The following is a 26,470-nucleotide window of genomic DNA, read 5'->3' as shown; positions in this document are numbered from 1 at the left end:
CCTGGCAGAGGAAGCCCTAGGCTATGCCTGGTGACCGGCCTATCCAGGTGTGGGCAATTCTGGGTGCTCAGGTTGGCTGACCAAATGGATCCTTTTGCAGGGCTCAGCCTCTAGCTCTTTCCCATCTCAGGGCACGGTGGGGTTGAGCAGGGAGGTGGAGCTAGAAGAGAGAGCAGCAGCCCCCTGTGTGACAGCACTGTAGATGCAGTCCCCTTTATCCTTCCCGTGGGCTCTTGCCCATTTTGCCATTTTCTCCATGTCTCCCAAGTTTAGGACCCAGGCGCAGAACTGAACTATAGTAGTTTTTGTTCATTTAAAATATTTTGTATGCAGTTTTATTGAGATATAATTGACATGCAATAAACTGCATATCCATTCGATAAGTTCTACCCTATGTATACGCCTTTGAAACTATTACCACAGTTAAGGATCATAATGAGTTATAAACATAATAAATTTCATAATAAGAAAAGTCATCATAAAATTATTTCAAATAATACAGAAGGTCCAAGTCCTCCACTTCCTGTAGTCTAACTCCCACAGGCAGGGGGTATGAGCGGTTTCCATTAACATTTTCCATGTGCCTTTCCAGAATTTTTTCTGTGTACATGTAAGCATTTATCTATTTTCTACTTTTTTCTTCCCATAAAAATTAGAATTAGAATTGTGCTATTAAAACTGCCTGTGAATATGCTTTTTAAATTCAAGAACACACCCCTGACTTATTTCTGAGTTATTTCATGTAGATCCACCTTATTCATTTCTTTGGTTGCATAGCCTTCTGCTGTATGCATGCACCGTGATTTATTTCACTGAGGACTGGATCTTACACAAAAATAAGACCCTGGAGCTGAGTTAAGGATGAGGAAATGGTGTCTTGAGTAGCCCCAGGCCAGAGGCTCACTTAGGATGTACTGCTGTGTGTCCCCTTTCTGAAGAATGCCGATGTGGCTGGTTTCCTCCTCTCGTTCCTTTGCTTCCTTTTCTAGGGCAAAAAAGTCAAGGGAGCAAGTAAAACTCTACCCAAAAGACCCTCTATCTGGGTGTTTTCCCAAAGTATTCCTTCTTTGGCAGTGGGGCTAGTTCAGTTTCTCGAAAGATAGAAGAGGAAACAAGAAGGGAGTGGATGGAAAGACTTGGTCTGCAGCCAGCTCTCCTTTCTGCCTCTTTATCCTCATGGTGTGTGGCTTATAGCCCTGGAGTCCTTTCTGACTCCGGGCTCAATCCCCAGATTTTTATTACAATCACCCCACTTTATTGCTCATACTTTAGTTTGTTAAATGGAGTTGGCTTATGTGATTTTTTTTTTTCTTGAAAAGTGAGAGAGGGGCCGGGCGCGGTGGCTCACGCCTGTAATCCTAGCACTCTGGGAGGCTGAGGTGGGCGGATCGTTTGAGCTCAGGAGTTCGAGACCAGCCTGAGCAAGAGCGAGACCCCATCTCTACTAAAAATAGAAAGAAGTTATATGGACAGTTAAAAATATATATAGAAAAAATTAGCCGGGCATGGTGGTGCATGCCTGTAGTCCCAGCTACTCGGGAGGCTGAGGCAGTAGGATTGCTTGAGCCCAGGAGTTTGAGGTTGCTGTGAGCTAGGCTAACGCCATGGCACTCACTCTAGCCTGGGCAACAGAGTGAGACTCTGTCTCAAAAAAAAAAAAAAAAAAAAAAAAAAAGAAAAGTGAGAGAGGGAGGTATTTGATGAGTGTGGTGTGGTTTGCAGGGAAAGACAAGTTGTGAGTCGAACACTGGAAGGGGAAAGAGATGGGCTGGGGAAGGCCGCATGCCCCTGCCATCGTCTGCAGGCTGTGCCCAGGCTGATGCGATGAAGAGTGGCAGCCCTGGCAGGGAGCCCTTCTGCTGCAGGCACCAGGAGGCACTCACAGGCAGCATTTCTATTTTTAATGGAATTTGGAGGAGCTGGGTTTTAGTTCAGGCCCTGCCCTTCCTCACCCATCCAGATGGCAGAGTTGGCCACAGCTGCTGGGGCTTAGGCTGCCAGTGGAGAGGTGTGGGGGGCTGTGGGCACAGGGCTGGGGACCCCACTGGGGAAGACGGAGTGTGCTGTCTCCTGCCTACCTCTCCTGTCGACCCTGTGTCCCAGAACAGACGGGGCTCCTGTCGGAGTGACAGAAGGAGTGCAGGTCCTAGAATGGGGACTGGCACTGGCAAAGCCTTTTCTTCCTTTCTTTCTTTCCTTTCTTTTTTATCTTAGGCTGGGGGAGAGGGAGAGGAATGTGGGAAGAGGAGCTGACATTTATGGCATGCCTTCTTTGGGCCAGGAGTTGGGTTTTACCTACATGATCTAATTTAATCCTCACCAGAAGCCCCGTGAGCTGCGGTTTACGATCCCATTTTACAGTGAAGGAGACAGACTTCCTGGTAGGAAGTGCTAGAACAAAGGGTTGACCCCAGGCAGACTACACTGCCATGACCCTGTGGAAAATATTTGAAATTATCAAGAATAGTCCCTTTTTTTTTTAAACCAGCTTGCTAAATCTGTCTAGACACTCAAGCTTTAAAATGAGATTTTTTTTTTTTTTTTTTTTAATGGAAGATGTAATTTTTGACTGGGAAAGGTGCATCATTGTCTACTAATAGGACCTGGGTCCTCAGGGGAGCCTGGAACACTTTATCTTCCGCCGTCCAGGTGCGGGTTGGTGCGCTTTTTGTCTGGGGCGTAGCTCTTTCCTGTTGCACCAAGACTCCATCTTTCCAGGATTCTTCTTTTCTAAGGTGTTTGCCTGCTGCCCTGTCCTTCCCACTTAATTTCAGCACACCTGTGTATTGCTGGCGCTGCTAATCTGGGCCTCTATGGATTTGGGGTGTTCATGGATTTCTCTGCTTTCTCTGTAGCTGACAGTACAGGCTTCCAGCAGCAGGAGGCAGGGTTTTCTTTGTCTTGCGCGTTTTCCTTCAGCCTGTGGCTTCTGACTCTGCATGCAGTGGCTGTGGTCATCTGTCTCATTCTCCCCAGGCCAGGAAGGCCAACCTAGGGAGCAGCTGTGAGCTTGGGGGCTTAGCCAAAGCTCGGGAAGCTTCACTGTATGGTAGAGCGGGCTTCTGTTCTGTGTCCTGCATGGTCCCGTCGTCTAGAGAGCTATCTCTTGGTGCTTTTTCCAAAGCATGAGAGTCAGTAGGAGGGTGGAGGGACCCAAATTCAGACCCCTCCAATACACACATTTCACTGTTTCTTGCCTATAGGCCCAAGAGTTAGGAAGAGAAGACAAGGATGATAGCCAGTCCAGCCAGGATGAGCTGCAGAGCAAGCAGTCCAAAGGCCTAAAGAGGTACAGTATGTGGAAGGCTGACCTCAGGGAGGTCATAGTGTGCCTTCAGGATGGTGTGGACTTGGACAGAATTCCTGGCTCTGGTGGTTGGCACGGCTCACTGTGCAGGTGATGAACTGGCTGGATGGTCCTGCAAGGTCTGTGTGCATGTGCACGTGTGTATATGTGTATGCCTGCACACATGTGTATGTGTGTGTGTGTGTATGTATGTATGTATGCGTGCATGAGTGGATCTTCTGATTCTGCACCCAGATGGGAGTGGGTGTACTCTGTGCACTGGTGTGGGTCAGAGCTTGGTCCTCCTTGCTGGATTGGGTTGATTAAGCCATGTGTGTGCTCAGTCCCAGGCTAGGGCTGAAGCAGCCTCTGGAGGTCTAGGGGAGTCATGCTGGAAGGTTGGTCCTGCAGCTCAGCCCTGAGCCAGGGCTCAGCCACATCAGAAATGGCTGTGCTGACTCTGTGTGTGTGTGTGTGTGTGTGTGTGTGTGAGTGTGTGAGTATGACAGGGGCTCCTGGTTTCTCAGGCCTGAGCCCCATGATAAGGGGAAAGGAGAGCAGTCTTTCCATTTGGGGACCAGAAAAAGCTATCTGACAGCTTCATGCATTTTCTATTGTCTGACCACTTGAGTCTAGCTTCTCTTTTTCTCCCCATTTTCCACTCAGTTCTCCCGTCCCTCCCTGGCCCCGGTGGTGGTGGACTTTGGGAATGAGTACACTTTGAGTGTGTCCTGCTCTCTCTCCTGGACCAAGCAAATACAGTGCAGGGGCCTGGGGAGCCTGACCCTAGTCCAGGCAAAAGGAGAGCTTAGGAGAGTCTCTCCTTCCTGCATATTGGCCTTTGCTCTTGTGGCTGTCCATGAGGGTGGGGACAGGGGCTGGGATCTAGCCTGGGAGGAGGGATTGACCGAGGTCACACACTGCACTCCCCAGTTCTCTTCCTGCTCTCCAAATGGAGGGGCCTGACTCTGCGGCTCCGGCTGGCCTGACCAGGTTGTCTCCTCCACTTCTGCATGGGGAGCAGCTCCAAAGTCCCCTTCATAGCCAGTCCTCCAAAGAAGGGCCTCCGCAGGCCCCTGAGGGGCAGCCTGAATGGAAGGAGATAGAGGAGCTTGGGGAGGACTCTGTGGCCAGCCCCAGCCCACCGGTTTACCTCCAGAGGTAAGGATGAGGGGGAAGCGCCCCGGGTGGTGGTGGCTCCTCTGTGTGTAGTATGTGCTAGAGCTGAGAGAGCCGGGGCTGGGTGGGCCTAGAGAGGGAGGGGAGAGCTGGGGCGGGTTTGCAGCCTAAGTAGCAGCAGCAGCAGAGGTTCTGCTTAGTGTCCCATGGGAGCTGGGGACTGTGGAAATCTGCTTCTTCCTAGTCCTCAGTCTTCAACTGAGATTGGGGTACACGGTCTGATTAGAAGAACTTAGAAACTATTGAACAAGAAGGTATCTCTTCCGACCCAGCTGCCTCCCTGCCATGGACTGGGGCTGCTCCATTCCTGCCAGGGGAGCCGTTTCTCCTGGTCCCCTCCCCGCCAGCACCTTCCCTTCAGTAGTCACCTCACTTTTAGTCGTTCAGCAAACCCAGCTGGAGTCCTCTTGTGTGCTAGGCCCAGGGAGAGGGAGGTGCAGAGCCCCAGGTCACCCCGAGGCCAGCTGAGAGGACTTTTGCATCCTAGCCTGGTCCACAGCACAGTGTATGTTTGCTAGTTCTCTGTCCCCCTAGCAACAGAAAGATGCCGGTCTTAGAGTTCATCAGGTTGGAGTGAGTCACGGGGAACCCAAGTAGCAGCAAGGTTCAGTCAGCAGCATCCCTTGAACACCTACTGGGTGCAGAGCTTTTCCTTGGGTGCTGTGGCGGTCCTACTTCCCACGTGGGGTGGGAGACTCGGTCTTCAATACAGACAACTCCAGGAGAGGGAGAGAGGGGAGATGCAAGTTTGAGATCTGAGGTAGGGAAACTTTGTTGGGGCTCTCTCTCTTGTCCCCATCATAGCTCTTTGCCCCCAAATGGGGAGTGTTGTGAGCATCTCGCCTTCCTACTGGGTTTAACACAATTGCCATCAAGGGAGCAGGCCCCAAGCCCACCTGCCACCCATGAGAGGGGCAAGGAGCAGCGCTGCCAGGCTGAGGAGCTGAGTCCTGGGCAGGAAGAGGCAGAGGAACTTGAGGAGAAGGTGGCCGTCAGCGCCACCCCGCCGGTCTCTCCAGAGGTGTAAGGGCCAGTTTTATGTGTCTGCCCCATCCCCCACTGTGTGTGGATTACTGGAGTGCCCATTCATTCTTGGGTGGTGGGGAGGGGAAGCTCTGGCTTCAGCCCAGGAGGGGGAACGTAGGGGGAGAGTGAGCATATCCTTGGTGCCCCGTGTGCAGCCTTGAGAGCCCCACGCAGCCGTCACCGGCCCTCACCTGGGGTTAGCTTAGGTCTCTGGGGCTTCCGGTGAGGACTTGGGGTACAAGGATAGACAAGGAGGTACCTCCTGGCTCATTAGTAGAAACCTGCTAAGTCATGTTACCTCCTCTACCAAGCACTGTTTTTCTCTTAAAAATTTTTTTGTTGAGATAGTTACACTGAAGGACACAAATCTGAAGTGTACAATTCAGTGATGTTTGCATCTGTGCACAGCATGTAACTACCACTCAGATCAGACATAGGCTGTTTCCTCCCCTTGAGAAAGTTTCCTCATGCTCTCCTTGGTCCACCGACCCCAGGTCTCCATGGTTCTGGCTTCTATCCTATAGATTCATTTTTCTAGTTCTCCACTTTCATATACACGGAATGATGCCGTATGTAGGATGTATCTTTTGTCCCTAGGTTCAAAGCTCCACATGTTTTTGTGATTCACCTATGTTGTTGCACCAAGCACTTCTGACATTTAGAAATCATTTAGCTTTTCTCCTCCCATTCTCACCCTTCCCTCCTTACTCCTTTTTCACATGAGCAAACTGAGGCTCAGAGAGGTGAAGGGATTTTCTCAAGCTCACGTTGCTGGTCAGTTGCAGAATTAGGAGCAGAGTCTAGTCACTAGAGCCCTGGACTTCTGAGCCTGCAGCCACTGTTCCTTTTCTCTGCGTAGAGAAAGACAGGTGCCGGGATTTATACGTTTTTCCTCTGTGAACTAAGCAGGTACACAGGGCTGACTGTTGAGCAGAGACAGGTTCATGCACTGATTGCTCACAGGAAATGTCACTGAGAGCTGGCAGGGCACGTGAGCTTATGATCTCATGTCGTCACCACAACATTGCAGGAATGATGTGGGGACGGGGTGGCCACGTGTTTCGGATAGTGATAGATCCTGCAATGAAAGCTGTGATGCTGAGGAACTGTGCAGCTCTCCCAAGGCTCCCTGATGGCTGTGGACAGCCAGATGAGCGTGCTTTCTGTGACGGCAGGAGACAAGTGCGGTCCAGAGAGAGGAAGAGCTGGGCAGAGGTCAGAGGGCGCTTCCCAGGACCTCCGGAGGGACGCCCAGGAAGCCTCGGTCCCCGGCTCCTCCCAGCCGCCTTGGCTGATTAATCCTCTTACTTTGTGTTTCTCCCCCCACCCCAGTGGGGCTGTCCCTGCTGGGGTCTCAGAGACACTTGACGACACAGTTTCAATTTCCTTAAGGAAATGCCTTCTGTTCCTTTCCTGAGTCTTTTCAGGCCCTATAGCTTCCTTGTCATTAATCTTTATAGCTATAATGCCTCAGGAATAGATTGGTTTTCTGGGTTTTGTGGGAGTAGTTCTGTGTCTGTCAGCTTCCAAAGGTGTGGTCAAGCTGAGTGGCAGGGCTGGGAGCAGCGGGCAGGCCAGAGGGAGCGGGCGGGCTGGCCAGCGGCACGTGCTGCTCTCTACGCATGCTTTGTGGCCACCAGGCGGGGACTGGAAAACAGGAATATTCTCCCCTTTGTCATCCCAGCATCTTTCATGAGGATTTGTGGAGAGAAGAGGGTAAATGAGTCAAAGCCACCAGGTTGACTATGAGATGAGTTGTGATCTCTTTGATTCCTGGCCCAGCTTTAGTGGTAGTACAGCCTTTTCAGAATGTTCCTGGGGTGCCATTTCTCCCCTCTGTCCTCCCTTCCTCCCTCCCTCCTTCCCTGCTTTCCTTCACGTGTCTCTGCGCTACTTGGTGGCTAGCCTGAAATGGTTGTGCTCCTGCAGAGCCTCCCCTTTGTCACTCACTGTTGGAAACTGGGTCTCACAGATTCTGATACCTGAGGAGTTGGCCTGGAAATCAGAGCTGCCTCTTCCTCTGGAGTCCTCAACTTCCCGACTGTCTCATGGATCTTTCAGGCATTGTTTGTTGTCTTGGACCCAAGCTAGGAGTTTAAGATACTATTATAGATCTTTAAAACTGGGTGAGGGAGAAGAGGCCCACTGAAAAACAGCCCTGCTTGCCCGTGTGCCGATGTGCAAGCAGCTCACCGGCACGTGTGGCCCGGGCACGTGCCACCGCACGGTCTGATGCCCCATCTTGCCACAGCATCTGTCCCGAGGGCTCCACATAGCTACGCAGCCCACAGGAGAGAGAGACATTAAAAGGTACCATCTCAGGGAAAAAAGATGTTCTCAGCCAAGGTTGGAAATGAGTTGGAGGGTTGATGAGGCGGAGAGCTGCCGGGAAGGCGCTTTCCGAGGGCAGCGTTCTCAGAGGATGCGCAGCTACATCCCTCACATCTGCATCGGGGGGCTGAGAGGAAGCCACGATTTGGAAGGAGGGAGTAGATGGAGGTGGGAGCAGGGAAGAACTGAAGGCGTAGCTCAAGCCTTTCTGGTCTGAGTTACAATTTTAGGAAAGGTCTTAACGGTCGCTCAGAGTCGTCAGTAGCCTCTTCTGTTTTCCTTCTCTCTCTCTCGTCTCGAGGGGCTGCAGTGGGATTCCCAACTCCTTGTTTTTCTCTTTAATCGGATCCTTCCCGCTGCCTTCCATCTGCTGTGTGTTCGAGCTGGAGGGAGAAGGGGTTCTGAGTCCCCAGCTGGGAGGACTGGCTTCCCTGTTTGACTCTCGCCCAGCCCTCTCTGATTTGGGTCATGCCCACACTTTCCCGCTGAGGTCGACTGAGCAACCATGCCAGGCCTGCAACAGGCGATGGCTGTGGTGAGACCAATTGCCAACTTGAGATGAGGGACCTGAAATGCACACACGTACTGACCTTTAGGAAAATCACTCTGGGAGTCAAAATGCTTTGTCCTGCTGATGCTTTCATTGCTCAGAATGTTCTCGGGGTTCCTCTTCGGGTATTTCCTTCAAGAACCAGAAAACAATCAACATAACAGTTCTTATTACTTTACAGACATCTTTTTAACCAATACCATTATTCCTTATCTTACCACTCACCCTGTGCATCCAGGTTCTAAATTTCTTTTGCTCATTTTCAAACAGTGAATTAACTCTAAGCAGATGAAAACGTGCCCCCGTGGAGAGATAGAAACACAGCACTCCTGTTTACTCTTGCTACATTTTTTGGCTTAGGGAAGCATCTCCTCCTGGCTGCCTTGGAGTATGAGAGAAGGGTTTCCTGTTTCTGGACCTCCATTGGCTGTTGCAGTCTCAGGGCTAGGAGACATGCTGCTGCTTCTCCTGTGGGCTCTGCTCAGTTTGGGAGGTGGAGAGCAGTCTCTGGGGACTGCTTCAAAATTGCTGGCTTGAGTCTCCAGTAGTAAGCAGAGCCCTTATGGGGAGATGGTAACAGGGCCATGAGCCATTCTGAGGAAGTGTCCATTAGGGACAGGGCTTCGCTCTCTCCCTGCTGCTGCCAGCTCTTCCAGCTTCAGATTTTGATCTTGGGCCACAACCTACCAGGTCTACTGAGAGTCTGCTATGGGTCCCTCTTCTCCCTAGGCTCTTGGGGCCTTAGCGAGCCACAGTGGAACTTGTCCTGTAGAACAAATGATGACTGTATCTTATAGCCTGCCCATGGGTGACCTGATGTGCACATGTGTCTCCTGACTGTGGGCCCTCCATTAGGATTCCATGTGTGATGTTCTGTGCCCATATGAACCTTAATGCCAAAAGGTAGGTGGATATGAAAACTGTAATGATATGCTGTTCCCCACCCGTGGTAGGCGATCCACAGAGCCTGTGGCTCCCCCAAAGCAGCTCTCAGAGGCTGCGCTAAAGGCCATGGAAGAGGCAGTGGCCCAAGAACTCGAGCAAGAGCAGAGGCGGCTGCTGGAGTCGAAGCGAGAGAAGATGCAGCAGCTGCGGGAGAAGCTGTGGCAAGAGGAGGAAGAGGAGATCCTCCGGCTCCACCAGCAGAAAGAGAAGTCTCTCAGGTCCTGCCCTTCCCCTTAGACACACTTTCTGGGCCTCGCAGGGATGTGGGGAGCGAGGGACACCCTCCTCCCACCCTGGAGACCACTGGGATGTCCATGGCTCCACCAAGACTACTCCTGGAAACTTTACCCAATAATTTCTGCTTATATCCCATTGGTTATCCCAGCTGCAAAGGAGACTGGGAGATGTACGTCCTTCGGCTGTCCTTTTTACCTGGTAGAATAAAATGTGTTAGTAAGGAAAAAACGGAGAATGGATATAGAGATGGTAATGAGCAATCTGTCACAGTCCCAGGATGGGAAGATACTACAAAAAGGTGTTAATGTATTTCATTTACTTGGCAATTTAACTAAAGGCTAAATCTTGTCCTCTTGGAACATCCAAGGGTGGCAGAGAATTATTATTTTTAGATCATACATAGCAAAGTGTATATAAAACATTTATGCTTAATTTAGAGAAAATAAAGCAGAAAACCAACACCCAAGTACCAGGAGGGTTGGGAGCGATGTCTCTCGTTGTCCCAACACAGGATCTGCTGACCTAGGCTCTGTCCTTATATCATGTCCTTCTGGGTCCTCTGCCAAGAAGCATCCCAAAGCACAGACCTCCCCTCAGCACCCTCCTCTTCCAGTCAACTGAAGATTGGGGCATGTGCCCACCCAAACAGGCTGTGACTCAGCAGTTCACTTTAGGATGCAGCCCCTTGGAGGAAATGCTGGCGGTGTCTCCCTGCCAGCCCGCCAGGCTCCTCCCCTCTTCCTGGCCACCGTGGGCTTGGCTCGCTGTGCTTTCCATTTCTCTCCTGAGCCCTCTGACTCCACTGGGGCCTTCAGAGAGCCCTCTTAGATCGTGGTGAAGACTAGCATGCCACAAGTACCTGATTTAGGGCCTGAAACATGGTAGTTGCCCAATAAATGGTAGTGCTTCTTATTAGTTTCAGTTCAGATCCATAGTTTCAGACAGTCTCAACTAAGTGGTTTCTCTGTCGGTAGTGCCTCCTTGCCTGGTTCTCTTCAAAGTATTAATAGATCATCAAGAAAACCCTATTTCTGTTTATGCCCAAGCCTTTTTGAAGGGTAGGCCCTCCTTTTCTTTGCTGAGAAACTTCCACATGGTAGAAATTTCTGGAAGCCACAGCAGATCTTGTAACAAATACTTCTTGAATGAGAAAGCAGGCAGCCCCTTAGTTTCTTTAGCTGTAAAGTGAAGAGATGGGGCTTAACCTCTAAAGTCCTTGCTAGCTCTAACTTTCTGTGTTACTATGTGTAAAATTTAGCCATAGGACAAAGAGAAAGGGTTTCTGGGGAATCTAGAGGGAAGGATTTTTATTTAACTCAAATTTTCTGTCATGATAGAAGAGAACAGTGTTGTTGATAACTTGAAATAGGAAACGATCCTAAATCCTTTTGGCTTTGGAATTTGCTGCAGAAGCTTTTGAAAGAAATTGTTTTCTGAAGCATGTTTTTCTTAGGCTTGAGTTCCCTGAGTGCACAGCTCACATCCCTGGTCACGTGGGGCTACGTGAGGAGCTCCCTGAAAAGGGTGTGGTTTGTGTGAGCAGAGGGATGTCTGCTTTGGATGAAATGGTCACCGTCGTTGACCTATAAATAAGACACCGTTTGTGGACAATCAAGGCTTGCTCATAGTTTGGGGCTGGATGATGCTATTCAAATTCCACACACATTTATTGAGCACCTACTTTATGTCAGCCACTATGTTTGGCACGTGGGATATAACAGATTTTAAGATGAGATTTTTTTTCTCTTAAGAAGCTCCCAGACTTGCAAGGAAGACAGATACAAAAGATTAATTATGATGCCATAAGATGCACGGTACAGAGAGGCATGGGATAAGAAAGGTCCCCATACAAAGTGTGTTGGGAACAGAAAGGTGAATTGATGAACTTGGAGGGAGTTAGAAAGACTTTCCAGAGAGGAGGGAGCTGGGTGGTGAATGATGAATATGGGTTTGTCACATAGAAAAGGGAATTCTTGGCAGAGGAACTAGCAGGAACAAAGGCCAAGAGGCAAGGAAGAGTGTGGTGGAATTTAGGGATGGCGACTCAACTGATGTGCCTAGAACAGAGTCTGTAGGGTGGGGAGGGGAAGAATGGAACCAGATGAGGTTGGGTGACTGTGTTTGTCCTTGAGTGAATGCCGTGCTGTGGCAAACGTGTCAGCAAAGCGGAGCCTGTAGAAGAAATGCTGTATTCAGACCCAGCAGCCTCAGTCTGCTTCCTGCGGCAAAGGGGAGTTCATGGCCCCCTGGTGACCCTGGGAGGTAGTAGAGGGAGGCAGCCTGGGTGCAGAGGCTGAGATTAGACTTCTCTTTAAGATTTAGGAGGGCCGGATGCGGTGGCTCATGCCTGTAATCCTAGCACTCTGGGAGGCGAGGCGGGTGGATTGTTTGAGCTCAGGAGTTCGAGACCAGCCTGAACAAGAGTGAGACCCCATCTCTACTAAAAATAGGAAGAAATTAGCTGGAAAACTAAAAATATGTAGAAAAGAAAAGATTTAGGAAGCTTCATAGAATGTAGGGCTGTTGCAGGCTGAGAGCCAGGGATTACGGATAGAAGAGGAAAGACCCTTGTCGTCCCTCCAGCAAACTTGCCTTTCCTTTCCATCTAAGTTCCCTGAAGGAACAGCTGCAGAAAGCCACTGAAGAGGAGGCGGCCCGCATGAGAGAGGAGGAAAGCCAGAGGCTATCCCGGCTTCGAGCTCAGGTCCAGTCCAGCACAGAGACAGACGAGGACAGAATCAGGTGAGTGCACACTGTGAGTTGCCCAGCCCCATGGGGGTGACCCCAGGGTGCATAGGACCGTCCCAATTCCATTCTGTCTGCCTAGGGCCGAGCAAGAGGCTTCCCTGCGGAGGCTGAGAGAAGAGTTAGAGACTCAACAGAAAGCCGAGAGGGCCATCTTGGAACAGAAAAACAGGCAAATGCTGGTGCAGCTTAGGGAAGAAATGGAGGCATCAGAGAAGAGTGAGCAGGCTGCCCTGAACGCCACGAAGGAGAAGGCTCTGCAGCAGCTGAGGGAGCAGCTGGAAGGCGAGAGGAAAGAAGTGAGCAAGTCAAGTGGGGACCTCACCCCCTGATGTGTTGCCTGGGGAGGGACCAGGTGCAGAGGAAGAGCAAGGAAGGGCAAGCCTCAGTTGGGCGCGCAGGCTGGGGAGCCAGTCGGAGTGTGGCTGTCGTGCACAGACAGGCGTGGGGGATGGTGAGCTGACCGTCTGGGCCCATCACTCCACGTGGACTTGACTCGGCTCAGGGCAGGTACTGCATGGTCTCCACTGCAGGGTGGACGTGGCAGGTGTCTAGGGGTCCCTCCAGGGTTGGGCTGGACAAGCAGTGGCAGCTGAGCGTTGCCAATGGTGGGGAGCCATCAGAGGCTTGAGGGAATATGTCCTGTGGATTTGGGAAGGTTTCATGGCGGAACAAACTTCAGCCAGACCAGAGGTGCCCTGTCCCTGTCTCTGAGGGGCAGCTGCAATGACTTCACTTCCCCCTTTCTCTCCTGTCTTAGAGTGAGAGGCTAGCAACTGAGAAGGGTTTTCTCCTTTGTCCTTACTCCCTCTCCCTCCAGCCAGATGGTCTGCCTCCAGGTTAGACGCTGCAATAATCGTCAGGACATTCTTTTTCTTTGGGTGAGGGATGGAGCTTTAGCTGTTAGGGGAAAACTGCAGCAAGATGGAGGGGACTTCATTGTACTGCAAGCACTGAGAGACATTGTGCTAAGAACCTCCAGCCTTCCCTGGCTGCGATCTTATTTACACCGTGAGCGCCATCTGTGGACCCGTGGCTAAGCCCAGAAGCAGGGGGATGGGAGCGGTCAGCTGAGACTTAATGAAATGCCCCTCAGCTCCAGCCTTTGTGTTCCTGTTCATCACCCAGTCGTAGACTTTAGGGACTGAGTTATTGCAGAGGAACAAAGATGTGCCACGCTCCCCCTTGCGGGTGGTCTTCCTGACTCTGCCTTCTCCTGTGGTCAGTCCCAGGCCTGCCGTTCCCACGCTGTTTCCCTCACAGGCCCTTTGCTCCTCTCCAGGCGGTGGCAAGGCTGGAGAAGGAGCACAGTGCTGAGCTGGAGCGGCTCTGTTCCTCACTGGAGGCCAAGCACCGAGAGGTGAGATGTGGCCACCCTGGCCTACGAGGGCAGAGCCTGGGCAGCTTGGGCCCTGAGCCTGAGCCCCAGGACCCCCTTCACGGCTAGTCAGCAGAAGAGCTCAGCCCCATCTAGGGAGCAAGCCTCCCTTTTTCTCCAGGTCCCTGGGAGTGGATGCTGGGTCCTAGGAATGTGTCCCCCAACGGCAGCTCTGCAGTCTCTCTGAGGGTCACACTCCCCTGTGTGTACCGGGGCCTCCTCAGGTGGTCTCCAGCCTCCAGAAGAAGATAGAGGAAGCTCAACATAAAGACGAAGCTCAGCTACAGGAGAGCCTTGGGCGGGCAGAGCAGAGAGCTTACCAGAAGGTTCACCAAATGATTGAATATGAGCAAGAGGTGAGTGGTGGCTGTGTCTTCAATATTTGTATGCACCTGTCATGGATTCTCTTACGGTCTCCTGAGCCATCTTGGCCTAAGTGTCCTCCAGTTTGGGGTTAGTACTTCTGGATCCATTTTTATGCCTGCCTTCCCTTGAAGCCAGGTCCTTCCGCATCCCTGTGCCCCTCTGTGCATATGGGGAAGGGGTGCTGGAGGTATGGCCATGCGTGTGCCGTGGTGCCATATGTGTGTGCTGACTGTGTGTTGTGTGTGGGGGGGGGAGGTTGGGAGGTATGTGTAAGACCCTCAGGTGCACCAGGCTCTGAGTGCTGGTCCACCCTCTGTCCCTGCCATCTGCCCTGTAGCTCAGCAGTCTCCTGCGAGAGAAGCGCCAAGAAGTAGAAAGGGAGCATGAGAGAAAGTTGGACAAGATGAAGGAGGCGCACCAGCAAGTGATGGCTGAGGCCAGGGAGCAGTATGAAGCTGAGGTAGCTTGGCCACATCCCCTGTACTTGTGTACACACACACACACGCACACACACACTCTCAAACACACATACTCACTCTCTCTCTCTCTCTCTCTCTCTCCCCCCACCCTTCCCAGCTGATGTGGTCAGGGATTTCGGGAGGCTTTCCTCCCTGGTATCCTGCAATTATGAAGTTGTTTTTTTACCTTTTTACTAAAGCATGAGAAAAACCTCCACCTAATGGGGGTAATTCCTCTCTGTTGGGAGGGCTGCACTTTCTTCTGGTGGTAATAATGGCCAACATATGTTGGGCTTGTACTGTGTGCCCGGCACTGCTCTAAGCTCTTTATATATGTAACCCGTCTATTCCTCACAATAGCTGTAGGAAGTGCGTACTGTCATTATGTCCATTATAAAGATGAGGGAGGGCACTGCGACTTGGAGAGTTCAAGTAAGTTTCCCAAGGTAATACCCAGCTAGTAAGTATAGGAGCCAGGATTCGAGCCCAGGCTGTCTGACCCTAGAGCCTTCAGTTTCATCACGCCAACACCATGCCACGAAGGTTAATCGAAATTTCAGGACACCGTGAAATAGACTGGCAAGAGCCAAATAATATTTAGGTAATATTTGCCCATGTTCAGCCTTTGGCCTTAAGGTGGGAAAGTTCAATTACCTGAGTGGCCCCAAGTTGGCTTGGCTTGCTCACGCTGGAGGTGAACAGTGGGTGGGTAGGGGGCGGCTGACTTTAGCCCACAGCTGGGCCTCTGTGGAGCATTTTTAGGCTACTGCTCTTATAGCTGGAACCAGTATTCCAGACTCTTTCTGTAATCTTTTCCACGCAGAAATAGTGGTCCTGTGAGGAAGTTTAGCTGAATCCCATCCCAAACTGATTATGACCTTGCTGAAGAATAGGGATAATTTATCAGTGACCTCTCTTCCCTTAAGAAGGAAGAGTTAGACATGGTAGAGCACTAGGAGGCCCAGAGGGGGTTCCTTGTGGCACCTGGCCCGCATCTGCTTCAGCTGCAGAGGGGGGCGCAGGCTTGGAGGGGCTGGGACGGTGCTGGCCTTGCAGCTCTCTTTCTCGTCTCTAAGAGCTGGCCTTAGGGAGCTCATGATATCCCTGAGCTTATTGACCTGGGGCTGGGGGCGGGGGGACCATTGCAGTTTCCAACCGGCGGGCCCACCCTCCTTCAGGAGAGGAAGCAGCGGGCTGACCTCCTGGGGCACCTGACCGGGGAGCTGGAGCGCCTCCGGAGGGCCCATGAGCGAGAGTTGGAGACGGTGAGGCAGGAACAGGACAAGCAGCTTGAGGACTTGCGGCGCCGGCACCGGGAGCAGGTGAGGGGCCTGGGGCGGGATGAGCCCACCATGACATCTCCGTGCAGGGTAGAAAGGCGTCAGGTGCAGACGCCATGGTCGCGGCAGGATGGAGCCCAGCAGCTTCCAGAGTGGGGGTCTTTCACTGGCCATCTCCAAGCTGGGGCATCTCTGCTGTTTTGTTTTCCGGGCCAGGGAACACCCTCAGCATTAGAGGGGGAGGTCAGCCCTGGTAAGGCTTCGGGTTGGTGCCTTCGCTTCTCCTTGCCCCCACTGGAAATACACAAGGTGTGGTGCTTTCCTGGGAGGCTGCGGGGGCACACTGGGAGGAAGCCTGAGCCAAGAGTGGAGGTGTGGTGGGTTGTGGGTTCTGGAACTCACAGCTGTCCCTCAGCGGACGCCTTACACTCTTTTCTCCGCTTATGTCTTTCTCTCCACCTACTCCTCTGGGCAGGAAAGGAAGCTCCAAGATTTAGAGATGGAACTGGAAATCAGAACTAAAGATATCAAGGCCAGGTTGGCTCAGCTGGATGTTCAGGTGAGGATCTGCAGGGGACCTGAACTTAAAGTCATAGCTCCTCTAGGAGAAGGCAGCCCCTGTCCCTCAGACGGGTGTCTGTAGTCAGCCAGCGTGCGCTGTCTTCCCCTCCAGGAGGAGACGGCCCGGAAGGAGAAGGAGCAGCTGCTTGACGTGCAGAGGCAGGTTGCTCTGGAGAGTGAGGTTTGTCTGCGGCTCTTGTCCTCCAGCCCCTTCCTTTCCACCCCTCCCCACACCTTTTCTGTTCACCTGATCTGTCCAGGGTCCTGGGGTTCCAAACTCTGTTGGCCAATATTCCACAAATAGCTTCACTCTATGGTCCCCCACTTGGGAACCTCGAGGAAGTGGGGCTGTGGTGGGACAGGAGCCTGCAGACCTCCTGACCTCAGAGACAATGACTTCAGTGGCTCTGAGACACCCCCCAGTCCGTCCTCCGCAGGCTTCCCTGCCCTCTAGTGCTGCCTACTCCCTGCCTTCTCCCCACTGTGTCTCTGGGTGCTTCAGTCTTTCTGTCCGCCCCCAGGAAGCCACAGCCACCCATCAGCAACTGGAGGAGGCAAAGAAGGAGCACACCCACCTGTTGGAGTCAAACCGGCAGCTCCGAAGAATTCTTGACAAGCTTCGGTCCCGCAAGTTGGAGTTGGAGTCCCAAGTGGATCTGTTGCAGACTCAGAGCCAGAGATTGCAGAAACGCATCAGGTGGGCTGGGCACCCTGCCCTTAGCCACCCTGACTGCCTCCCGCCTGTCCTCTGACCTCTGCTGCTTGTGGGCCTTGTCTGATCATGGCCTACTTCATAGGGAGAGGTAGCAGAGGCCAGGAACAAGAGCCTCTGGCTGCTGCATTTTGTAGAGAGTAGGGGGTGTTAAGAGGCTGTGGAAAGCAGGGGATCCCTGGTTCTACTGTTCGTGCCTCAGCCCCGCCTCTGGGACTGTGACTGGAGTGAGGGGGTGGAGGTGTCCTGACAGGGCGCCGCCTGGCCTGCTTCATCACGAGACTGACTCACACCCCAGTGCCCGCTCCGCTTTGCATCCACAGCAGCCTGGAGGCAGAAGCGCAGAGGAAGCAGGACCTGTTGGAAGAGCTGAGCGTTGAGGAGAGTAATGCTTCTGCACATTTCGAGCCGGAACTCCGCATTGAGGACCTGAGGAAATCCCTTGGGCCAGTGAGCTGGGGGCTGGAGACAGGGTGGGGCATCAGTGGGTAGGACATCAGGGGGGCCTGGCTCTGTTCTCTGTAGGACCTGGCCTCCTCTTCTCACTCCCACCTCCCACTGTCTCCACCAGTCCAGTGGTATCTACAGGGAATAGTGCCTGGCAGCTGGCAGGGCCATTGCCTTGTCTTGGCCACTGGGAGGGCTTTGGGGTCTCTTGAGCCTGCAGGTGCCTGCTTTTGCTGCACTCAGTGGGTCTTTTTCTACTGTGTATCCCTAGAACCAGACCAAAGAGGTGTCCTCTTCTCTCTTCCAGGACAAGGAGGACCTGTCCTTGGACAAGTGAGTTCCCACGGCCTGTCTTATTTCGGGTTGGGGTACTGTGAAGGGGTGAGTGCCTGCGTTACAGAGCTGCAGTGAGCTGAAGTGAGCTGCCAGTGATCACAGTGGGGCTTGGTTCAGCAGGGAGGCCCCAGAGGAGTGAGGAATCCTTTCTGGCAAGTTAAGAAACTGCCCACTGTGACCTTTGACACAGCATGCTGGCATCTGCTGACCTCTGGTTGAGGATCAGACCGCTGGGAGTGTGCGGAGGCCCTAGGTGTATTCCCTGTCAGTCAGGGTAGGCGCACTGCTAGTCCCATGTGCTGCGTGCTGTAGGCATTTAACAGTGCCACCTCAGCACACTGCCCAGCCCCAGCCAGCAGCTCCTGGCTCTACTCAGGGTGGGCATCAGCTGGGAAATTGGCTGTGTGACCCAGAGCAGGTTCTTAGAGTCTTCTGTTTTCCCTCCAATTCCCCTGCCCTGGCCCATCTTCCCAGTGTCCGACACTACCTCTCTGCCGAGGGGGTAGCCCTCCGTAATGCCAAGGCGTTCCTGGTACAGCAGACACGCTCCATGCGGAGGCGGCAGACAGCTCTGAAAGCTGCCCAGCAGCACTGGCGCCATGAGCTGGCCAGCACTCAGGAGACAGCCGAAGACCCGACAGGCACCAAGGCCCTGGGAGATGGGCACAGGAACCTAGAGGAGGTCAGGAGCCTTGAGGAGAGCCTGCCGGCCTTGTGTCAGGGGGAGTCCTGGGGGAGCCAGTGGAACACGCACCTTTGGGCCCCCCCTCGGTTGATTATTCTGGAACTCTGTGAGAGTGGCTGCCTGGGCCCTGGGCTCACTTACACTTACACAGCAATGCGTAGTTTGCAGACAGCCTTCTGTAGCAGGAAATCATTGTGTCCTCACGATAACCATATATAATGTGCAAGATAGTATTATTCCCATTTTCTAGGTGAAGAGTGCAACTAAGGTTTTAAAACTTTAAAATGCAGTGCTTTGCCTTTTCATTCCATCACACTAGAGACTTCATTTATACACGAAAATCTTTTAAACACACTCAGCATAAGACTCTGAGTTACTTCTCTGATAGCCTAATTTGCATTGAAAAGGCAGAGATGTTATTGTTAGTCGGGATTACAGATCCTTGTACCTAGTATAGGGTCCTGGCAGAGTGGGCTCTCTTGGATCATGCCTGGGCCCGTAGAGTTCTGATGATGATGATGATGATGATGGTAATACAGCTGGAGCAGCGATGATAATAACCATGTGGTTAACAGTAACCCTCGAGACTTTATTAGGTGTGGGCATGGTGTTACACACGTAACATGCTCATTTAATTCTCACAACCCTATGAAAAGTCGTTATGTCTCTTTTCCAGATGAGAAACCAGACTGAGACTTCAGTAATTTGTTCAAGATCACCCAGCCAGCAAATGGCAGGGTTGGGACTCCAGCGTCAGTGCAGTCAGTCACTTCTCCTCCCCTTTCTCCCTGGCTGCAGGAGACCAGGCACCTGGGTGAGATGAAGTCAGCTATGCGGAAAGGCTACGACCTGCTGAAGAAGAAAGAGGAGAAGCTAAATCAGCTGGAGTCCTCTCTTCAGGAAGAGGTGCAGCGCTGTGGCCACATGGCCCAGTGTGGTCCTGGCCTCCCGCTTCTGTTCCTGGGGTTGGGTTGGGTGCTTTGGTCCTCTGTCAGGGGAGCTGGGCCTCAAGGGTCCACGACTGGGCAGTAGGCTTCAGGCAGCTGGCTGGTGAAAATGGCAGTGGCTTTAGCTCTGAGTCTGTTGAAGTCACCTGTGGGTTTGGATGTCTGTGCTGAATGGTCCTGAATACACCTGGAACCTCTTACTGGAGAGTCCTGAGAAGGGGGCCTGACCGTGCCCTACCCTGCCAGTGTACCTAAAGAGAAGCTTGACCAGGGTGTCAGGAATGGATACACATGACAGACAGGTTCTCCTGCCTGCCCTGGGACCTTGTGGACTTTTCCCTGGATGCCTGAGACTTAGATGCGGCAGGAGGGAGGCTGCGGTGGAGAGACGCTGCAGGCAGGGTTTACTGGGAGGGTAGTGTGGGGGTCTGTGTGGTCCTGGTGGCCCTGATGCCTGTGTCTCAGGTACTTGGGTTCTCTTAGCCTCGCCTCCCTCCCACCCCACTGTGAGACAGCCTGTGTGGTGTGCCTCCCCCAGGGGGCCTGGTGGAACTGGGCCCCAGAAGAGCCTACTCACTGAGTCCTCAGTCCCCACACATCACAAGGGCAGCAGCCTACAGTCTTGGATATGCAGCAACATAATTGCTAGGAGAGCAAACTGAGATGGCCGTATTTCATGATTTGCATAAGAAAGCCAACTTAAAGACAAGCACAAACGAACCCAGCTCAGCATCCTAGCCACTTGCTAGAAAGGAAGGAGGCAAGGTAGAAAGACACCAGAGGGGTCAGTAATGGCTGCTGCTTCTACTCATCAGGACTTAGGTGAGGACACTCTGAAAGAAACCCCCACCAAGAAGGTGACTTTCGACCTTAGCGACTTGGACGAGAAAGGAACCCCCACCAAGAAGGTGACTTTCGACCTCAGTGACTTGGACGACACGAGCAGTGAAAGTTCTGATTCTTGCTCCTCGCCTCACAGTGAGTGGTGGTGGCAGCGGGGAAGTGATGGGGGATATGCAGGGGTGGAGACCACAGTATCTATGGATAGGGAGGAATTTGGAGAAGAGAGGACAGCCCTGTTCCTTCAGCCCTGCAGAGGGAGTCTCTGTGAGCCGGTATCTGTGCTGGGTACTCAGTAAATGCCAGGAAGGAGTGAAGCCATCTGGGTTTGCCGACACACAGGGCTGAAAGGGTTGGCAGGGCCTCCTGAACGCTGCAGAGCACTTTACAGTTTGCGAGCTGTCCCTGCTAGCCTCTTCTCTTCCAGGGCCTCCTGGGGGAGGCTGATCTCCCTATGTTGCTCTGGCCTATGTGTGGGCAGAGGGCCCCCTCGCCTTCCTTTTCTCCAGGGTCCAGGGCCCTTCCCCAGGGCCTTGCCCCGGAAACCTCTTTCTCATGGCCAGCATCTCGTCTGTCCTGTCTGGAACACAAGCCCTGCTGTCCCCCAAGCCCCTCATAAGCCAAGGGGCTGTTGTCCCTGCTGTCTGGAGGAACAGGGAGGGGCGGCCAGCAGGGTGCTACAGTGCCACCTGGATCTGGGGTCATTCTAGGCCTGGCCCTGAGTCCTTCCCCACCATCCACCTCTTTCCTTTCAGTCAACTTGTCCTCAAGTCACACCGTCCCCGACAAGATCCACGACTTGAGCAGCTCCCTGCAGCGGATCAGCGGCCAGCTGAACTCTGTCCTGGGCCTCCTGGGCAGCCTCAACGCTCAGCCACCACCGCTCTTCACGTCCACGCCAGTGCATGGCTCCCCCCGGGCCCCCAAGAGCATCCCTGCTCCCACCTACTGTCCCTCCTTGGCCAGGGCCTCAGCCTCATCCCCTGTAGCACCTACGTCCACCCCCTGGGCCTGGGACCCGGGGCTGGGCCCCAGGCTTTCCTCCGCCGTATCTCAGACAGTGGACGACTTCCTGCTGGAGAAATGGCGCAAGTATTTTCCGTGTAAGCCTCGCTCTGGGCCGGGGTTTGCATCTGGGCTGAGCCTCCTTACCGTCCTCCTCCTCTTCTTCCTTCTTTTTTTTCTACCTCTTTTTCCTACTCCTTTTTCCCCTGTTCCTCTTTGCCTCCCCTTGTCCCATGCCCCCCAACTTTAGCATGCTCATTGGTCTGTTGACTCTGTCTTGGGGTCCCTGATAAAGAAGTCCTGGCTGGTGGCCCTGCAGCTGGAGGCTCTGTGGGTCACGATGGTTTAGATGCAGCCTGGGCTGACTGGGGCCTTTATTATGGATTCTAGAGCTCAGCAGAACCTAAAAGGTCATTGTTGTCATCATCTTAATAATTACCATCTTGTGCAATACATTATGGGCCAGGAATTTTGTGTATTTTTTAAAATTTAGTCCTTACAGTAATTCTCTGAGGTAGTTATTATTTATCCACATTTTACAGATGAGGAAACTGAGACTCAGAGAGTTAAATAACATGCTCTGGGTGCCCAGTGAGTGACAAACTGGGTTTCACCCATGGCTCGGTGACGGCAGGCTTCTGCTTGTGACCCCTTGGCGTGCGGCTCCCCCTTGCTTCTGGGCCAGCCCTGCTGAGGAAGGTGAAAAGCCTTAAAAACACAGGCATTTGAGGCAAACCTAAATCTCTTCTTTCTGCCCCGACCGAAATTGAAAAGTAGGTGAAGTTTTAGAAATAAAATAAATAGGACCATTCCTGCCTCTCACGGCCAGCCATGGAAGCTTTTCCTGCCTTTATCGTCTGTGCTGGGGAGGCAGCGGGTGGGGGAGCAGGGAGGCGCCTGCGCGGCGGGGCCGTGGCGCGGCTGACCGGCTGCTGCCCGTTTCTGAGCCCTTCCTTGCCCTTCCAGCTGGCATCCCGCTGCTCAGCAGCAGCCCTGCCCCCACGGAGAACAGGCTGGGTTACGTGTCTGCCAGGTAAGCCTCCCTGTGGCTTGGTTGGGGTGGAGCCTCACCATCAAGCTGCTTGCTGTGCCTCCCTGGGTGGGTGGGACCTCTTAGGGGAGCAGACCCCAAGAGGTCAGGCAGGCCCCAGCCCACAGAGCTGCCCACATCTTGCCTGGGGCTGAGGCACTCTACCACACCCAGAGGGAAGTCAAGTCCATACCGCCGAGGTCCCAGCGAGGACAGGGCTGGGCATAGCCAGCCAGCTCCACCAAGAAGCAGCCCTGTGGCACCTGTGGGGAGAAATCAGCCCCTGGTGCGACCCCGGCCCTGCCCCTTCCTATGGCCCCTCCAGCCCTGGAGTCTCGCCTTTGTCTTCGCCCTTGAGCTCGTTTGTTTCCTGTGGCTCTCTTCTTCCCCGAGTCCTGCTGAGCAACATCTGCAGTGAGAGGGGCACCCCATTGGGGAGACAGACGGCAATTATTTAGACCTGTTATTAATTTCCCATTCATCTTATTCCTTGCCAAATGTATCCCCCACTCCCTGCCTAAGACCCCTAGCCGTAAGTACCCACTACCATCCCTTTGGCCATCTTGGGAGCTGACGCTGGGCTTGAGTCCATAGAGGGGAGCTCTTTGCCGATGGGACTTGCTGGGAACAGGCAGATGTGGGAGCCAGACCCTGATGTCAGTAGTACACACCTGGGAGGGGGGCGGAGAGTGTCCACTACCTTCCTTTTTGGGAATTGTTCCAGAGGGGCAGCTCTTGCCAGTAGAGGAAGCTTTGAATTGCTAGAGACCCCGAAAAGGCTACAGCTGGTAGTTGAGAGGAAGAAGGAGGCAGTGTGATGGGTTTGGGTCGGCTCTGTTCACAACCCCTTCCTGGGGCACCCCTGCCTGCCTTCTTCCTCTCCCCATCCTCTCCTTCTCCTTCCCAGTGAGCAGCTCCGCCTCCTGCAGCGCCCACATTCCCAAATCCCCCAGGCAGGCAGCACCAACTTTCAGGGCGTGATCGAGGCTAACCGAAAGTGGCTAGAAAATTTCAAGAATGACTCCAAGTTGTATCCTTTTAGCTGGTTCCAAAACCCTGGTCCCTTCCTACTGTAGCAGCTAGGCTGGGCTGCAGGGTCTGTCCTTGTGCCGTGGGGGTCCAGGAAGGATCCTGGTTGGCCTTTGACCCTTTCATGGCCCGTGACTGGACGTGCTCAGCTGACTGCAGAGTTTTCCTTCATCCCGTGGCCAGACATCTCTTCTCGGTGCCCAAGCCAACAGCCACGTCCAGCCTCCTGCAGCTGGGCCTGGATGAGCACAGGAGGCTGAAGGTGTTTCACTACTGAGGGCTGAGCCCGGGCTTTGGGGCAGCCTGGCTTCTCCTCCACCCAGACCAAGTGCCTGAGGAGCTGCCTGCACTTTATTCCATCTGATAAAGCATTCTCCTGTCCCCTTTGCCACTGGCCCCACTCAGGACTTGGAGGAGCCACCAGGAACCCGGGGAGGTGGGTGAAACAGTAAACCTCACACTCTGTGCCCACGGAATGTACCTTGGGCTGAAATGTGTGGACTTCTGCGAGCTGCTGCATCGGCGTGGCAGGCTGATAATTTGCGGCAGCTGTGGAGCACTGGGACGAGAGCACCTCTGGGAGGAAGCTGCCTTCAGGACCCAGGGAATGTGTGGAACTGGGTTGGTCCCTTGGCCCTGTAGAGCAACGCTTGGGGCTCCCATGGAGGTTGGGTATATGGTTCTCGATTCACCGGGACAAAGCCCCCAGCATGCTTGTACCCTGGGCCAGGCTCTGCTGGGCCCACACCTGTCTCTCCAATACCTCAGCCTCAAAGATCAGACCCTTTCATTTTTCTTTTTCTTTTCTTTCTTTCTTTTTTAATGTCTCCTTTCTTGAGCATTCCATCTTTCCTTTTGACTATCTCAGGATTGGGCTCAGCTGCCCAGAACCCTGCGGAAGGTTGCTGGGGGCCGTCCCTCTGCTGCACTGTGCTTTCCTCAGGGGCTGTCCTCAGGAGTGCCCCTCCTCTGTCCCTCGGGCTCCCCCCAGAGCCATCCCAGCAAGTCTCAGGTCTTAAGCATACAATTTCTCCAGGAAGCCAGAAAGCCACGGGAAGGACTGGGATGGCTTCTGGTTCTCAGTTTTTCTCTCCCTAGAACACCTTGGGTATTCATGAGTCCTTGTTTCCATCTGTCTCTTCTACCTGTGCCTCCCCGGTCCCTGACCCCACTACTGCAACCTCTTCTCAGAGCCTGGCTGGCAAGGGGCTGGGCCAGGGCCTGGCACAGGCAGCGAGGGCTCTTGTACCTGTTGCCGCTCTGGCAGAGCTTCCTGCAGCCCCATTTCCCATCGGTGGGCTCCTTGGGGGGCGGGGGTATTGCAGGAGATGTTCTCTGACATCTGTCTCATTGTTTAAATAAAGTGCCCCCATTTTTCTTGTCTTGAAAGCCGTGGGGTTGCCCTTGCCTCTCTGATGCACAGAAACCAGTTCTCACTGTCCCCCTGTCAGTGCTTTACCATGCAATAAGAAACTGAGATCTAATTGACTGCTTTACCCCTCAGATACTTTTGAGGCATCAGCCTGCCACACAGAAAAAGCCCATTTTGTTATTTGGCTCATTCTGTGTGCTTTGGGAATAGCTCATGTGATACAGCCAACTCTGGTGGTGACAATCCTGTGTTTTCTGCATCAATTAAATCTCTGCAGGTCCATTTTCTACAAGGCAGTTGTGTGAATGTGTCTGCTTCTCTTTGAAGGCCTTTGCTTCCTTCCTGAGAAGGGAGGAAGGAAAAATTAATATTCGTGGAACACCACCCTAGGTAGTATCTGATTTAATCACCACAACCAGGTAGGTAGTTAATGTAGATACTTTCTGCTTCATTTTTATGGATGAGGAAGCCAAGGCTCAGAGATCTTTAAGTGCCTGGGGTCCCCGGTGAAGTAGCTGAGCTCCCTACAAGTGCAGAACACCCACACTCTGTCCCTGCACCCCCAGAGCACCCTCTGTCCCCTTCCCAGTCCTTGGGAAGTGACGTTCTCTACCTCTCCCTTTTCCCCCTCCCCCCCCCCCACCTGCCAGCTGGAGACCCATGATGCCATTTCCCAAAGGCCAGTTGGCTTCCCCCCAATGCAGACAAATGAGAGATAAGCCCCTCAAAGTCCCTAAGCTGGCAAAGTTGGGTTTCTTCTGCTCCAGTGGTGTGAGCAGCTTACATACGGTCTTGGATTTGTAGCAGCAGAATTGCTAGGACGGCAAACTGAGATGGCCCGTTTCATTGTTTTGCATAGGAAAGCCAACTTAAAGACAGAACTTCCAAAAAAACCCAGCCTAGTGTCCTAGCCACTGCAGCTCAGTTGTGAGATGTTTATGGACTTTTCCTAAGGGAGCAATGTTGGGAATGATAGACCCCCCACACACACTAGCGCCCCAGATAAAAACTTCCACACAACATGGCAGTATCGAGCATGGGGAAATAACCCTGGTCTTAGGATGCCTGGGTTTACTCTTGACTCTGCTGCCTACAAGCTCTGTGACCTGAACAAGTCCTTTCTGGTCCCTTGTTCCTCCTCCTTACATCTCCTACCTGCTTCCCCTGCCTGCCTCCTCATGGAATGTGCCTTCTCCAGCAGCTATGTCCCCAAGTGAAGGGCCACAACAAAAGGAAGACAAGCTTACCCTTCTTTTCCAGTTCTCTGTAATTTGGAACAAGAATGCACTCTTGGTTTCCCATTCCCAGAAGCTGGTGGTTCACACGGGCCAGCACACAAATTGACAATGACCTTGTTTCTAGTAAGCGAGTCCATTGAAACGGGAGCCTTAATTTATATGAGACATATCACTGTCACTCTGAAAGAAGAAAATAGAGGTGCTGGCGCCCCGCTATCGTAAGCACTGCTCATATCCGAGTAGGGTTGGGGAGATGGCAGACATTTGTAAATAGGAGTCGTTGTAATTTAGAATCTGCCAACATTTTGTATCAGGTGGGAGGAGAGGAAATGGCCAGGGATTATGCTTCGAATAGCACGTTCCAGGACAGTGTGGGCATACACCACAGAGTGCTTGGCTCCATCATGAGTCAGAAAGTCTGGCTCTTATGCCGGGTAACACCCCAGCTCTTGGCTTTGAGGTCACCTTACACTGTCCCCATCAAGCT

At 53.0% G+C, this 26,470-nt stretch overlaps 1 protein-coding gene across 3 annotated transcripts in view; it reads left to right on the top strand.

Moving 5' to 3' along the window:
• Positions 1-24,869, top strand: part of CEP164 (centrosomal protein 164) — a 63,525-nt gene extending 38,656 nt beyond the window's left edge. The window contains exons 11-32 of one of the 3 annotated variants that reach the window (XM_069470847.1): positions 3,204-3,289; positions 4,220-4,447; positions 5,270-5,488; positions 9,326-9,535; positions 12,165-12,296; positions 12,382-12,598; positions 13,582-13,659; positions 13,902-14,033; positions 14,381-14,503; positions 15,680-15,823; positions 16,257-16,340; positions 16,455-16,523; positions 16,864-17,039; positions 17,378-17,504; positions 17,809-17,834; positions 18,312-18,519; positions 19,321-19,428; positions 20,285-20,447; positions 21,065-21,412; positions 22,281-22,347; positions 23,252-23,374; positions 23,557-24,869. In XM_069470847.1, coding sequence (XP_069326948.1) covers positions 3,204-3,289; positions 4,220-4,447; positions 5,270-5,488; positions 9,326-9,535; positions 12,165-12,296; positions 12,382-12,598; positions 13,582-13,659; positions 13,902-14,033; positions 14,381-14,503; positions 15,680-15,823; positions 16,257-16,340; positions 16,455-16,523; positions 16,864-17,039; positions 17,378-17,504; positions 17,809-17,834; positions 18,312-18,519; positions 19,321-19,428; positions 20,285-20,447; positions 21,065-21,412; positions 22,281-22,347; positions 23,252-23,374; positions 23,557-23,650 — 3,162 coding nt within the window. In that variant the 3' untranslated portion in view covers positions 23,651-24,869. Of the gene's footprint in view, positions 1-3,203; positions 3,290-4,219; positions 4,448-5,269; positions 5,489-9,325; positions 9,536-12,164; positions 12,297-12,381; positions 12,599-13,581; positions 13,660-13,901; positions 14,034-14,380; positions 14,504-15,679; positions 15,824-16,256; positions 16,341-16,454; positions 16,524-16,863; positions 17,040-17,377; positions 17,505-17,772; positions 17,835-18,311; positions 18,520-19,320; positions 19,429-20,284; positions 20,448-21,064; positions 21,413-22,280; positions 22,348-23,251; positions 23,375-23,556 lie in introns of all 3 variants that reach the window. The other 2 variants (XM_069470846.1, XM_069470848.1) reach the window with 2 other exon arrangements.
• Positions 24,870-26,470: the final 1,601 nt, after the last annotated feature.

Source organism: Eulemur rufifrons, chromosome 6 (genome assembly GCF_041146395.1).
Source record: "Eulemur rufifrons isolate Redbay chromosome 6, OSU_ERuf_1, whole genome shotgun sequence".
Taxonomy (NCBI): domain Eukaryota; kingdom Metazoa; phylum Chordata; class Mammalia; order Primates; family Lemuridae; genus Eulemur; species Eulemur rufifrons.
This window is presented reverse-complemented; position numbering and strand designations above follow the sequence as displayed.